This window comes from Anomaloglossus baeobatrachus, chromosome 4 (assembly GCF_048569485.1).
Source record: "Anomaloglossus baeobatrachus isolate aAnoBae1 chromosome 4, aAnoBae1.hap1, whole genome shotgun sequence".
NCBI classification, from domain to species: Eukaryota; Metazoa; Chordata; class Amphibia; order Anura; family Aromobatidae; genus Anomaloglossus; species Anomaloglossus baeobatrachus.
Window position 1 is genome coordinate 613896296 of NC_134356.1, and position 15828 is coordinate 613912123.

General features: G+C 49.7%; 1 protein-coding gene across 2 annotated transcripts in view; it reads left to right on the forward strand.

Moving 5' to 3' along the window:
- Positions 1-15828, forward strand: part of LOC142301898 (disintegrin and metalloproteinase domain-containing protein 28-like) — a 179805-nt gene that overhangs the window by 29883 nt on the left and 134094 nt on the right. For both annotated transcript variants that reach the window (XM_075342937.1, XM_075342939.1), the window contains exon 7: positions 11722-11899. In XM_075342937.1, coding sequence (XP_075199052.1) covers positions 11722-11899 — 178 coding nt within the window. The remainder of the gene's footprint in view (positions 1-11721; positions 11900-15828) is intronic.

Sequence of the window (15828 nt, forward strand, 5' to 3'; positions counted from 1 at the left end):
TTGTGTGATCGCTGCGGTAGCGAACATTATCGCTACGGCAGTGTCACACTTACATACCTGCCCTGCGACGTTGCCCTGGCCAGCGAACTACCTTCTTTCTAAGGGGGCGGGTCGTGCGGCGTCACAGCGACGTCACACGGCAGGCGTCCAATAGAAGCGGAGGGGCTGAGATGAGCGGGACGAAACATCCCGCCCACCTCCTTCCTTCCGCATAGCCGGTGGAGGCAGGTAAGGAGATGTTCCTCGCTCCTGCGGCTTCATACACAGCGATGTGTGCTGCTGCAGGAACGAGGAACAACATCGCTAAAAAAAAAAGAAAACGATTTTTTGTTTCAGGATGACCTCTCCGCGGCAAATGATTTTTATCGCTTTAGGGATCGTTTAAGGTCGCTCATAAGTGTCACACACTGCGATATCGTTAATGACGCCGGATGTGCGTCACAAACAACGTGACCCCGACGATAATTCATTAACGATATCGTAGCGTGTAAAGCCCGCTTTTGAGTTATAAACTCTGAGCCATTATAATTATAATCCTGTCCCAGGACCCGTCTCACTCGGTCACTTAGGGGTATTTTGCACGTTGCGATATCGCTACTGCGATGTCGTCGGGGTCAAAACGAAAGTGATGCACATCCGGCGCCAGTAACGACGTTGCAACGTGTAAAGCCTAGATGCACCGATAAACGATCGCAAAAGCGTCGTAAATCGGTGATCTGTGTAGTGTCGGTCATTTTCATAATTTCGCTGCAGCGACAGGTACGATGTTCCTCGTTCCTGCGGCAGCACACATCGCTGTGTATGAAGCCGCAGGAGCGAGGAATTCTCCTTACCTGCCTCTACTGGCTATGCGGAAGGAAGGAGGTGGGCGGGATGTTTATGTCCCGCTCATCTCCGCCCCTCCGCTTCTATTGGCTGCCTGCCGTGTGACGTCGCTCGGACGCTGCACGACCCGCCCCCTTAGGAAGGAGGCGGGTCGCCGGCCAGAGCGACATCGCAGGGCAGTTAAGTGCATGTGAAGCTGCCGTAGCGATAATGTTCGCTACGGCACCCACACGGCGATGTCGCAACGTGCAAAGAACCCCTTAGTTCTTCGATCAGTCCTCTGACCTTATTCCAATAGATCACTCTGTAGCTCATTCAGTCTCTCTTCTTGGTACTCTGAATCTCGCTTTCCATGTCCTTGGTCGCCACCCACACTTAAGGAAATCCATGTCATGTGGCTTGCCACTAGCCAGACCTTATGTCTGCATTTTTGTAAATCTGGGCCCTATCTGACATTATAACAGGAAACTGTCACTGTCACTGCAGTCAAGCCGCTCCCACTATGGGCTAGTCGCAAACATTACGGTATCTGTTTGTTGCCCTACTGTCAGTAACAATCCATCTATCAATAACACATCTCACAATTCAAATTCTACATACACTATACACCAACACTGAAGTCTTCAAGGGGGAATGGGGGCACCATTACCACAGGTGTATAACATCTAGCTCCTCTCCATGTCATCTGCCTTTACTAATATTTGTTGAGGGAATGGCTTCTTGTAAAGAGCTCTCTGATATTGTGACGCCCTGGCAAAACCAGGGAGTCACAGATACATCTAATCCTCCTTGGTAATTTGATCCCACACTGGTACAGTTCTACAGACACACCCCTCCCCCCCAGTATAAGAGCTAAACTGAGCAGCAGGGGAGGGGCTGGGGCAGAGTGTGAGAGGAGAGGCAGCAGAGCAGACAGGAGTGTGAAAGCTCCCGGCTGCTATGGAGTGTGGAAGCGAGCTCCAGGATTGCTGGAAGGAGTTGGGCGGTGGGAAGGAGCCAAGGTGGCCGGGGCAGGGTAGTGGCCCGCCAGCATAGTAAGGCTACGGATCGTCGCTGGGGAGTGGACTTCCCGATTCAAGCCGAGGAGTTGAGGCTTCTTATAGTAGTGGACAGAGAGAGAAAGGGCCCTGCTGTACCGGGTGTGGGATCCGAACACCCTCCGTACCAAAGGCTACGGACACCGGCAATTTCTGGTTAATTCCTGACTCTGTGTGAGTTTTCTTGCAAAGCGAACTGTGAGTAACAACATCCCCCGGTCCAACCGGGCGCGCAGCTCTCAGACGGCCGCCCATCTCCCTGCACTACAAAGCCCAACGGGTCCTGGGGCCACCATCCCTACCCATGGAGGGGTTAACATCTCGCTGCATCACCATCGGCCCCCGGGTACCCCCATAACCGCAGCAGTGGTGTCCACCTTCACCACAACCCGTGGGTGGTGTCACGAACTTTACCAAAATCTTCCCTGTATATAATCACCCATTTGTTGTGGTGCCTGGGATAACAGACTGGGTCATGCCACCATGATACCCTCAGAAGTGACCCCTTGGCCTGGATCTGACTACCCTTTATCCCTGGGCGACACAATTTGGTGTCACGAACAGGATCCTTACCCATCCACTTACCTGGAGGAAGTGCGCCTTATTCTGGACTGTCAGCGGTGCTCCGCTGCAAAATTTCAGAATCCGCCATCTTGCCGTCATTTTTGGGCGTGAAAAATTCCCACTCGAGTCATCTTCTCCGAGCAGTAAGAGCGCGAAAGTGAAGCCCCGCTCCCTGAGAGCAGAGTGCTGCAGAAAGACCAAGGGGGGGCGGGTGAAGATCGTGCCCCATGTGACCACGGGGATAAAGAGCAGGGACGCCAGGATTCTGCACCCGTCTGATTCCTGGAAGCAGTAGCCGCAACCCCAATGACATCTCACCTGGCTCCGGCAGTCCGCCCGGCCATAACGTTGATAACGTCGGCTCCAGCAGTCCGCCTGGCCGCAACGGTGATGACGTCGGCTCCGGCAGTCCGCCCGGCCACAACAGTAATGACGTCTGCCCCGGCAGTCCGCCCGGCCGCAGCAGAGGCGACACCCGATCGGACGTCCGCCCCAGATGCGGCGCCGGCCGCTCCCAGGTACCCCGTCCCGGCTGTGGAGCAGCCGGAGTGCACCTGCAGGGAGGAGAAGCGGGCCACTGAGCGAAGGGGCCCTCGGCAGTTAGCGAATCCGGTTGTAGCCGGCGCCAAGGGCATCCGAGTGGGCCTGGCTCCTGAGCAGGAGGCAGAGCACGGAACCCGTGCCCCATACTGGGAGTGGCGGCAGCAGCAGCAGTGGTAGCGTAACATGGACGGCTACCCGCAAGTTGAAAGTTGACTGTTTTATGGACTGTCACCCCTGTTGAACGTCCTCAAGTTCCGGAGGAGGCCATCTGCACAGCAGGTGGGGGGTGGCAGGATAATTAAAGGTTTAAGAAAACGTACCTCCCAATGTGGGAAGATGTATAGTTGTAATGTGTACACTTTTTCTTTTTCCCGTTACAATAAATGTCGGTGCCCGGACAGCCCGCGGATGGGCTGTGTTTAACCAAGGGGGAATGTGACGCCCTGGCTAAACCAGGGAGTCACAGATACATCTAATCCTCCTTGGTAATTTGATCCCACACTGGTACAGTTCTACAGACACACCCCTCCCCCTGTGTAAGAGCTAAACTGAGCAGCAGGGGAGGGGCTGGGGCAGAGTGTGAGAGGAGAGGCAGCAGAGCAGACAGGAGTGTGAAAGGTCCCGGCTGCTATGGACTGTGGAAGCAAGCTCCAGGATTGCTGGAAGGAGTAGAGCGGTGGGAAGGAGCCAAGGTGGCCGGGGCAGGGTAGTGGCCCCGCCGGCATAGTAATCAGGCTCCAGATCGTCGCTGGGGAGTGGACTCCCCGATTCAAGCCGAGGAGTTGAGGCTTCTTATAGTAGTGGACAGAGAGAGAAAGGGCCCTGCTGTATCGGGTGTGGGATCCGAACACCCTCCGTACCAAAGGCTACGGACACCGGCAATTTCTGGTTAATTCCTGACTCTGTGTGAGTTTTCTTGCAAAGCGAACTGTGAGTAACAACATCCCCCGGTCCAACCGGGCGCGCAGCTCTCAGACGGCCGCCCATCTCCCTGCACTACAAAGCCCAACGGGTCCTGGGGCCACCATCCCTACCCATGGAGGGGTTAACATCTCGCTGCATCACCATCGGCCCCCGGGTACCCCCATAACCACAGCAGTGGTGTCCACCTTCACCACAACCCGTGGGTGGTGTCACGAACTTTACCAAAATCTTCCCTGTATATAATCACCCATTTGTTGTGGTGCCTGGGATAACAGACTGGGTCATGCCACCGTGATACCCTCAGAAGTGACCCCTTGGCCTGGATCTGAGTACCCTTTATCCCTGGGCGACACAATTTGGTGTCACGAACAGGATCCTTACCCATCCACTTACCTGGAGGAAGTGCGCCTTATTCTGGACTGTCAGCGGTGCTCCGCTGCAAAATTTCAGAATCCGCCATCTTGCCGTCATTTTTGGGCGTGAAAAATTCCCACTCGAGTCATCTTCTCCGAGCAGTAAGAGCGCGAAAGTGAAGCCCCGCTCCCTGAGAGCAGAGTGCTGCAGAAAGACCAAGGGGGGGCGGGTGAAGATCGTGCCCCATGTGACCACGGGGATAAAGAGCAGGGACGCCAGGATTCTGCACCCGTCTGGTTCCTGGAAGCAGTAGCCGCAACCCCAATGACATCTCACCTGGCTCCGGCAGTCCGCCCGGCCATAACGTTGATAACGTCGGCTCCAGCAGTCCGCCTGGCCGCAACGGTGATGACGTCGGCTCCGGCAGTCCGCCCGGCCACAACAGTAATGACGTCTGCCCCGGCAGTCCGCCCGGCCGCAGCAGAGGCGACACCCGATCGGACGTCCGCCCCAGATGCGGCGCCGGCCGCTCCCAGGTACCCCGTCCCGGCTGTGGAGCAGCCGGAGTGCACCTGCAGGGAGGAGAAGCGGGCCACTGAGCGAAGGGGCCCTCGGCAGTTAGCGAATCCGGTTGTAGCCGGCGCCAAGGGCATCCGAGTGGGCCTGGCTCCTGAGCAGGAGGCAGAGCACGGAACCCGTGCCCCATACTGGGAGTGGCGGCAGCAGCAGCAGTGGTAGCGTAACATGGACGGCTACCCGCAAGTTGAAAGTTGACTGTTTTATGGACTGTCACCCCTGTTGAACGTCCTCAAGTTCCGGAGGAGGCCATCTGCACAGCAGGTGGTGGGTGGCAGGATAATTAAAGGTTTAAGAAAACGTACCTCCCAATGTGGGAAGATGTATAGTTGTAATGTGTACACTTTTTCTTTTTCCCGTTACAATAAATGTCGGTGCCCGGACAGCCCGCAGATGGGCTGTGTTTAACCAAGGGGGAATGTGACGCCCTGGCTAAACCAGGGAGTCACAGATACATCTAATCCTCCTTGGTAATTTGATCCCACACTGGTACAGTTCTACAGACACACCCCTCCCCCCTGTGTAAGAGCTAAACTGAGCAGCAGGGGAGGGGCTGGGGCAGAGTGTGAGAGGAGAGGCAGCAGAGCAGACAGGAGTGTGAAAGCTCCCGGCTGCTATGGACTGTGGAAGCAAGCTCCAGGATTGCTGGAAGGAGTAGAGCGGTGGGAAGGAGCCAAGGTGGCCGGGGCAGGGTAGTGGCCCGCCGGCATAGTAATCAGGCTCCAGATCGTCGCTGGGGAGTGGACTCCCCGATTCAAGCCGAGGAGTTGAGGCTTCTTATAGTAGTGGACAGAGAGAGAAAGGGCCCTGCTGTATCGGGTGTGGGATCCGAACATCCTCCGTACCAAAGGCTACGGACACCGGCAATTTCTGGTTAATTCCTGACTCTGTGTGAGTTTTCTTGCAAAGCGAACTGTGAGTAACAACATCCCCCGGTCCAACCGGGCGCGCAGCTCTCAGACGGCCACCCATCTCCCTGGACTACAAAGCCCAACGGGTCCTGGGGCCTCCATCCCTACCCATGGAGGGGTTAACATCTCGCTGCATCACCATCGGCCCCCGGGTACCCCCATAACCGCAGCAGTGGTGTCCACCTTCACCACAACCCGTGGGTGGTGTCACGAACTTTACCAAAATCTCCCCTGTATATAATCACCTTTTTGTTGTGGTGCCTGGGATAACAGACTGGGTCACGCCACCGTGATACCCTCAGAAGTGACCCCCTTGGCCCGGATCTGAGTACCCCTTATCCCCCGGGCGACACAATATCAGTGCGGTCCTGTAATAGGGTCCACTGGTGTCACAAGTCAGATCATGGCATTTTGTCTCCCATCACCTACAAGTGGCACTATGGAAAAGTTAAAGTGTTTTATTTTGACCACTGCAACTCAGCCACAAAGTGACATCCATGTACAGTTATGGTGTGAGGTCACCGATAGCTCAGTGAAGAGCATAATGCATAAAAGTCGCCAACGCTCGGCTGACTCCATAACTGCAGAGTTCAAAGCTCCTCTGGTATTAATATTAGAACAAAAACTGTGCCCCTGCTGGAAGCTTCATGACATGTGTTACCATGGATGAACAGTTGCATGTAAACCATACATGATCAAGCACAATGCCAAGTATCAGATGAAGTGGTGTAACACATGCTGCAACTGGACACTGGAGAGTGGAAATATGTTCTGTTGAATGATGCTGCGGCGAACATATAGCAGCCGGTGCAACTGTACCAGGGCCCAGAGGGGAGGGGGGCCCTCACAACCAGGGTCTGACTAGTCTGGTGGGACAGTGAGGGTTCCCCCGATGTCCCAGAGTCATTGGTGGGCCCCCATGCTGAACATAGAGGGGGCCCCGCCACTGGCAACCTTTGTCATTAGAACGGGTCTATATGCCATTAAATGTCACTGCTATGTGCCGTGCAATGACATCAGAAAGCAGCACATAGTAGAGACGCGTACTGGCCGCCAGCCTATCAAAGGTCGCATGCGTCAGAGAGCTGCCTCTGATAGGCCGGCAACAATTGAACGTCAATGCTATGTGCCTGGAACTGTCGTTAGCGCACAGTACACACCAGTGACACTTAATACCTGTCATTGAACACACAAAATATAATATCTGTCATTGCTTACTGCATTACGCGGAGGCTTCAATGACAGACTGGAGGCAAAGACTGAGTGCACATTATGGAACAATGTGACAGAGAGCAACTTAGGGTGAGTGGCCCATCTGGAAAATGTGGGGCACAGTATTTAGAAGTGAAGGAACAGTATGAAGGGGAATAGTATGGAGAGGTAAGAACTTGGGGGCACAGTATAGATGAGTAGGAGCATAGGGGGAACAGTATGGATAAGTGGGAGCATAGAGGTAACAGTATGAATAAGTGGGAGTATATGAGGGACAGTATGGATAAGTGGGAGTATAGAGGGACAGTATAGATGAGTGGGAGCCTAGGGAACAGTATGGATAAGTGGGAACATAGGGGGCAGTATGGATATGTGGGAGTATATGAGGGACAGTATGGATAAGTGGGAACATAGGGGGGCAGTATTGATTAGTGGGGGCAGTATGGATGATTGGGAGCCTTGGGGGCAGTATGGATAAGTGGGAGCATAAGGGGGACAGTATGGATAAGTGTGACTATGGGGAACAGTATGGATATGTGGGTGCAAAGGGGCAATATGAATAAGTGGGATCATAGGGGGCAGTATGGATAAGTGGGAGCATATGAGGGACAGTATGGATAAGTGGGAGCATAGAGGACCAATATGGATGATTGGGAGCCCAGGGGGCAGTATGGATAAGTGGGAGCATAAGGGGGACAGTATAGATACAGTAAGTGTGACTATGGGGAATAGTATGGATTTATGGGAGCATAAGGGGCAGTATGGATAAGTGGGGACATAAGTGGGACAGTATAGATTAGTGGGACCATGGGGGACAGTATGAATAAGTATGAGCATAGGGGGCAGTATGTATAAGTGGGAGAATAGAGGAAGATTGTATGGAAAAGTGGGAGCGTAGGCGGGATAGTATGGAGAAGTAGGGGAACTATATGTTGAAGTGGGACCATGAGGGACAGTATGGAGAGGCAAATCTGATATTTTCTGGTAACAACCGTACCTTTGTTAAAGAAACCTCTCATTGAATTTGATGTAGTGTGAGTGTGATAATACACTCACCTACCGCTGCTGCTTTCTCCAGTGTCCAGCCCTGTTCTCCTTTTTTTCACTGACGTCACTGCGTCCGAGACAAGCTACTCTGCATGTCCCATAGGTAACTTTTAGGCTCACAGAGGAGGTGGGAGACCCATACACAGTTCTTGCACAGGGGCCCTTTACTCTCAATCTCCCTGGAGTGAAGGACGTGTCTGCATTAATAATAATAATAATAATAATAATAATAAAAAATCTTTATTTCTATAGCGCCAACATATTCCGCAGCGCTTTACAATTCAGGATGTCTTATACAAACAAATGACAGTTATAGAAAATACAATGATCAGAGTAAGGAAAAAAAAAGAGACAACCCTGCTCGTGAGAGCTTACAATCTACAATGAGATGGGGGGTGGAAACCAGGTGCAAGTGCTTATTTACAATGACAATCCCGAAATGGGGGATAGATAAGGGATGCCTTAACCACTTGGCCAGAATCTTGAGATGCATTTGGGCGCAGTGGAGTTTGATGTGGAGTTATGCAAATTCAGTTCGGCTAGGAAGTGTGATAGGCCACCCTAAAAAGATGCGTTTTTAGGGAGCATCTAAAGCTGAGTAAGTTGTGATTCATCCTAGCTTCTTGGGGTAGAGCGTTCCAGAGGGTTGGTGCAGCTCGGGAGAAGTCTTGAATCCGGGAGTGGGAGGTTAGGATTAGTGTGGATGTTAGTCGAAAGTCATTTGCAGAGTGTAGAGAATGGGTAGGATGATAGACAGAGAGGAGGGTGGTGATGTAGGGGGGAGCCGCACTGTGGAGGGCTTTGTGGGTAAGAACAAGCAATTTGAATTGGATCCTTTGATATATAGGCAGCCAGTGCAATGACTGGCACAGAGAGGAGGCATCCGAGTAGCGGTTAGCCAGGTAGGTGACCCTGGCTGCTGCATTGAGGATGGACTGTAAAGGAGAGAGTCTAGTTAGGGGGAGACTAATTAATAGAGCGATTAAGAGAGATTAATAGGGAGTTACAGTAGTCGAGGCGGGAGTGAATCAGGGCCACAGTGAGGGTTTTGGTCGTTTCCATTGTAAGAAAGGGGCGGATTCTAGAGATGTTCTTGAGGTGCAAGTGACTGGAGCGGGCAAGAGATTGTATATAGGAAGTGAAGGAGAGATCGGTGTCAAGTATAACACCCAGACAGCGAGCCTGCTGCCTAGGAGTTATTGTGGTGCTGCACACGGAGAGGGAGACGTTGGGTTTACGGAGGTTAGAAGACGGAGGAAATAGAAGAAGTTCAGTTTTGGAAAGGTTAAGTTTTAGATAGAGAGCAGACATGATGCTGCAAACTTCAGTCAGACAGTCACTGGTGTTCTGTAGTACAGTGGGGGTAAGGTCACGGGATGAGGTGTATAGTTGTGTGTCATCAGCATAAAGATGGTGCTGGAAGCCAAATCTACTGATAGTCTGTCTAATTGGGGCAGTGTAGAGGGAGAAAAGAAGAGGGCCAAGGACTGAACCTTGAGGGACCCCAACAGTGAGTGGAAGAGGAGCAGATGTGGAGCCAGCAAATGATACACTGAAAGAGCAGCCAGAAAGATAGGAAGAAAGCCAGGAGAGAGCGGTGTCCTTTAGGCCTGTAGAATGGAGCATAGAGAGAAGGAGATGGTGGTCAACAGTGTCGAAGGCGGCAGAGAGGTCAAGAAGAATAAGCAGAGAGTGGTCACCGTAACGTTTTGCTGTCAGTAGGTCATTGGTCACTTTAACAAGGGCAGTTTCTGTTGAGTGTAAAGGGCGAAAGCCAGATTGTAAAGGATCTAGAAGAGAGTGAAAGGAGAGGTAGTGGGTGAGGTGAGAGTAGACCAGGCGCTCCAAGAGTTTGGAAATGAAGGGGAGATTGGAGACTGGTCTGTAGTTGCTTGTGCAGGACGGATCAAGAGAAGGTTTTTTTTAATAATGGAGTAATGATAGAGTGTTTGAGGGAGCAGGGGAAGATACGAGAGGCGAGAGAGAGATTGAAGATTTTAGTTAGGTGAGTAGTGACAACCGGAGAGAGGGACTGGAGAAGGTGTGAGGGGAAGGGATCAGTAGGGCAAGTGGTAGGACGAGAAGAAGAGAGGAGCCTGGAGACTTCCTCCTCTGTGACTGGGTCAAATGTGGACAGTGAGCTGGATGGGATGTGGGGAGGGATGGGATTCACAACGCTGATCTCTTGCGGATGTTTTCTATTTTCTCAGTGAAATACGAGGCCAGATCATTAGCATGAAGGTTTGTGATAGGGGTCTGGATTTTGGGACTGAGAAGGGAGTGAGAGGTGTCAAAGAGCTTTTTTGAATTGTTGGAGAGTGAGGAGATCAGGGTGGTGAAGTAGGTCTGTTTGGCGAGGTAAAGGGCAGAGTTGTAGGTTCTTAACATGAACTTGTAGTGGATGAAGTTTTCTGGTGTGCGGGTTTTCCTCCATAGGCGTTCGGCACTCCTAGAGCATCGCTGGAGAAATCGAATTTGCGTTGTGAGCCAGGGCTGTTTTACCCTGTGTTTGGTCTCTCTGAAGGAGAGGGGCGCTACTTGGTCTAGGGTGCTTCTGGCTGTAAGGCACTACAATCACGCACTCAGATCAGGACAGGAAAGTGAGGAGATAGGGGACAGTGAAGAGTGTAGAGAGTCTGAAAGTGTTTGAGAGTCAATGGCTTGTAGGTTTCTGAATGTGTGATAGGTGGGAGTGTGCTGGGGTGGGCAAGGGTTTGTGAGCTTGAAGGAGAGGATGTTGTGGTCAGAGAGGGGAAGAGGTGAGTTATCAAAGTGAGAGATTGAGCAGAGGCGGACAAAGACCAGGTCAAGGGTGTTACCATCTTCATGTGTCTCAGAGGATGAGAGCTGTGAGAGGCCAAAGGAGGTGGTGAGAGATAGAAGCTAGGATGCAGATGGGGAGGTTGGGGTGTTCAAGGGGATGTTAAAGTCTCCTAGGATAAGGGTTGGTAGTTCTGAGGACATGAAGTGCGGCAGCCAGGCTGAAAAGTGGTCAAGGAACTGGGTGGGTGAGCCTGGGGGACGGTATATGACCGCTACTCTGAGGGGAAGGGGATGGAAGAGCCTGATAGTGTGGACCTCGAAAGAGGGAAATGAGAGTGATGGAGCTGGGGGGATGACCTGGAAGGTGCACTGTGGGGACAGGAGTATGCCCACTCCACCACCATGTCTATTCTCAGGTCTTGGTGAATGGGAAAAGTGTAATCCACCATGAGAAATAGCAGCAGGGGAAGCAGTGTCCGAATCCTGAATCCAGGTCTCCGTGAGGGCCAGTAGATTCAGAGAGCTATTGCCAACACAAGGTATTTGAGAGAAACATTGTTTCTCAATATAATATTGATCTGGACAATAAAAAATATGGGTGAACCACCCTTTTAACTCCTTGACTGCCCACCCAGGTGCCAGGACCTAAGCCACATTGTCACCTGGTGGCCATTTACACGAACACAGTACATCGGGACACATTAAGCCAGTGTGTCGGCTACTCCTGCAGGGGTGGGCATAGCCTTGACCCCCTTACAAGTGCACACAAATTCCTACAGACACCTCCAAAATCTTGGAGAACGTCTTCCAGTTGTAACTGCACAAGGGGGGAATACCCCGTATTAATGCCTAAGGATTTAGATTAGGAGGCCATAAAAGCTGCTGTAGATATAATGTACCTATGTAACCTCTAATAACCTGAAGCAAGCATGTTTAAGTGATTTTCCATGTTCATCATTTCACAGTGGGCTTATCCAGACACAGGAGCAGAGGTTTTTCATCGAACCCCTGAAGTTCACAGATAGTGGGGAGCATGCAATATATGAGCAAATGGAAGGGCTCAGGACAGGCTGTGGTGTCAGCGACAACGCTACAAAGCAGAGACCACCGTCCTTTATATCATTCCGGGCTTCAGCTGATGAGGTGATATTATTTGCTTAGTCTCTTATATTTTTTATAGAATTTTTAACATGTTTTCCCTATGAGTGACAAAAGTTACACGGCTTGTTACATGAGAATCCAAATAAAATCATAGAAAAGAATATGCATCATCTCCTCTCCTGTCCTGTGCTGCCCTCACAGACCTGACAGATCCACCTTACATGGGGCTGAAAATTGTACGTAAGATACGGTATATTATGCCTAGTACAAGGAAGATTATATAAAATATCTAAGCTGTAGGTCGGGTGAGCAGCATGGCTAGCAGTGATGATACAGAACGGGTCTTGCCAGACAGTATGTTGATCAGCGAGGACCAGAAAAGCAGCATATGGAGCAGAAAGACAAGCAGAGCAGGCTAGACCCAAATACAAATATTCAGTTGTGCTTTCCTAAATTATGTATACAGCAGGGTCTCAGCATGCTCTATATGATGTGTATATAGCAGAGTATTAGCATATTTTAAGTGATGTATACTGAGACCCTGTTATAGCATAGGATCATAGGATACATTGAAATTGTTGCACACATCACATAGGATACACTGAGGTTCCTCTATATACATAACATAGCATGCACCGAGACTGCTGACTAGAGATCACATAGGATACACTGAGACTGCTGTAAACTTCACATAGGATACATTGATACTGTGTGGTATGCATCACAAAGGATAATGTATCCACTGAAGCTCAGTGTCTCCTATGTGATGTATATAGCGGAGTCTCAGATTATCCTATGTGATATAAACAGCAGAGTCTCAGTGTATCCTTTATGTATACAGCAGTCTCAGTGTATCCTATGGGATGTATACAATAGTCTCAGAGTATTCTATGTGATGTAAACAGCAGAGTCTCAGTGTATCCTAGGTGATGTATACAGCAGAGTCTCAATATACAGTTAGGTCCAGAAATATTTGGACAGTGACACAAGTTTTGTTATTTTAGCTGTTTACAAAAACATGTTCAGAAATACAATTATATATATAATATGGGCTGAAAGTGCACACTCCCAGCTGCAATATGAGAGTTTTCACATCCAACTCGGAGAAAGGGTTTAGGAATCATAGCTCTGTAATGCATAGCCTCCTCTTTTTCAAGGGACCAAAAGTAATTGGACAAGGGACTCTAAGGGCTGCAATTAACTCAGAAGGCGTCTCCCTCGTTAACCTGTAATCAATGAAGTAGTTAAAAGGTCTGGGGTTGATTACAGGTGTGTGGTTTTGCATTTGGAAGCTGTTGCTGTGACCAGACAACATGCGGTCTAAGGAACTCTCAATTGAGGTGAAGCAGAACATCCTGAGGCTGAAAAAAAAAAAAATCCATCAGAGAGATAGCAGACATGCTTGGAGTAGCAAAATCAACAGTCGGGTACATTCTGAGAAAAAAGGAATTGACTGGTGAGCTTGGGATCTCAAAAAGGCCTGGGCGTCCACGGATGACAACAGTGGTGGATGATCGCCGCATACTTTCTTTGGTGAAGAAGAACTCGTTCACAACATCAACTGAAGTCCAGAACACTCTCAGTGAAGTAGGTGTATCTGTCTCTAAGTCAACAGTAAAGAGAAGACTCCATGAAAGTAAATACAAAGGGTTCACATCTAGATGCAAACCATTCATCAATTCCAAAAATAGACAGGCCAGAGTTAAATTTGCTGAAAAACACCTCATGAAGCCAGCTCAGTTCTGGAAAAGTATTCTATGGACAGATGAGACCAAGATCAACCTGTACCAGAATGATGGAAAGAAAAAGGTTTGGAGAAGAAAGGGAACGGCACATGATCCAAGGCACACCACATCCTCTGTAAAACATGGTGGAGGCAACGTGATGGCATGGGCATGCATGGCTTTCAATGGCACTGGGTCACTTGTGTTTATTGATGACATAACAGCAGACAAGAGTAGCCGGATGAATTCTGAAGTGTACCGGGATATACTTTCAGCCCAGATTCAGCCAAATGCCGCAAAGTTGATCGGACGGCGCTTCATAGTACAGATGGACAATGACCCCAAGCATACAGCCAAAGCTACCCAGGAGTTCATGAGTGCAAAAAAGTGGAACATTCTGCAATGGCCAAGTCAATCACCAGATCTTAACCCAATTGAGCATGCATTTCACTTGCTCAAATCCAGACTTAAGACGGAAAGACCCACAAACAAGCAAGACCTGAAGGCTGCGGCTGTAAAGGCCTGGCAAAGCATTAAGAAGGAGGAAACCCAGCGTTTGGTGATGTCCATGGGTTCCAGACTTAAGGCAGTGATTGCCTCCAAAGGATTCGCAACAAAATATTGAAAATAAAAATATTTTGTTTGGGTTTGGTTTATTTGTCCAATTACTTTTGACCTCCTAAAATGTGGAGTGTTTGTCAAGAAATGTGTACAATTCCTACAATTTCTATCAGATATTTTTGTTCAAACCTTCAAATTAAACGTTACAATCTGCACTTGAATTCTGTTGTAGAGGTTTCATTTCAAATCCAATGTGGTGGCATGCAGAGCCCAACTCGCGAAAATTGTGTCACTGTCCAAATATTTCTGGACCTAACTGTATCTTATGTGATGTCTATACACAGCAGTTTCAGTATACAGTATCCCATGTGATGTATATAGCAGTTTTTGTATCCTATGAGATGTGTATAGCAGTCTCAGTGTATTTTAGGTGATGTATACAGCAGAGTCCCAGTGTATCCTATGTGATGTATACGGTATTCTCAGTGTATCCTATGGGATGTATACAGCAGTCTCAGTGTATTTAATGTGGTTGTATACAGCAGAGTTTAAGGGTAACCTATGTGATGTATACAGCAGAATCTCAATATATCTTATGTGATGTATATACAGAAGTCTCAGTGTATTCTATGATGTATATAGCAGTCTGCGTATCCTATGTGGTCTATACAGCAGAGTCTCATTGTTTCCTATGTGAAGTATACAGCTGAATTGGACCTTCCTTTAAGGAAGGATGAAAATGTATAGTTCTAACCAAGGTGGAGTAAATAAGTTACATAGCTAGAATATTGATAGTAATTATTATACGGTGCTTGCAAAAAACCCTGAAGGGCTTCCTTAATTAACCTGTTAATTACTCCTTCAAATTGTCACTGGTCCAATTCAGTGGCACATCTCCAGACATGAAGTGATAATAACCCATTTAATCATTCAACTCTTCTTTGAGGCCACTGATTAGCTGCGTGGTCAGGTGACTGATGGACAGGACATCATTCAATGATGTCCTGTCTCACAAGCCGAGAAGTGAACAGGTCCTCTGAGCTCTACTAATGCTGGAAACCCATTTTTTTGTTCTTAGTAGATCTAAAGGAGGCTTTACACGCAGCGATATCGCTAGCGAGCGTACCCGCCCCCGTCGTTTGTGCGTCACGGGCAAATCGCTGCCTGTGGCGTACAATATTGTTAGGAGCCGTCACATGGACTTACCTGCCTAGCGATGTCGCTGTGGCCGGTGAACCGCCTCCTTTCTAAGGGGGCGGTTCGTGCAGCGTCACAGCAGCGTCACTAAGCGGCCGCCCAATAGAAGCGGAGGGGCGGAGATGAGCGGCCCTTACATCCCGCCCACCTCCTTCCTTCCTCATTGCCGGCGGCCGCAGGTAAGCTGTAGTTCGTCGTTCCCGGGGTGTCACGCGTAGCGATGTGTGCTGCCTCGGGAACGACGAACAACCTGCGTCCTCAACAACCAACGATTTTTTGAAAATGAACGACGTGTCAACGATGGACGATTTGGTGAGTATTTTCCATCGTTAACGGCCGTTCGTTGGTGTCACACACAACGACGTCACTAACTATGCCGGATGTGCGTCACGGGATCCGTGACCCTGGCGATATATATCGTTAGATACGTCGTTGTGTGTAACGGGGCCTTAAGAATGAGATCTACTGGATATCTTTCCCTCGGTGCAT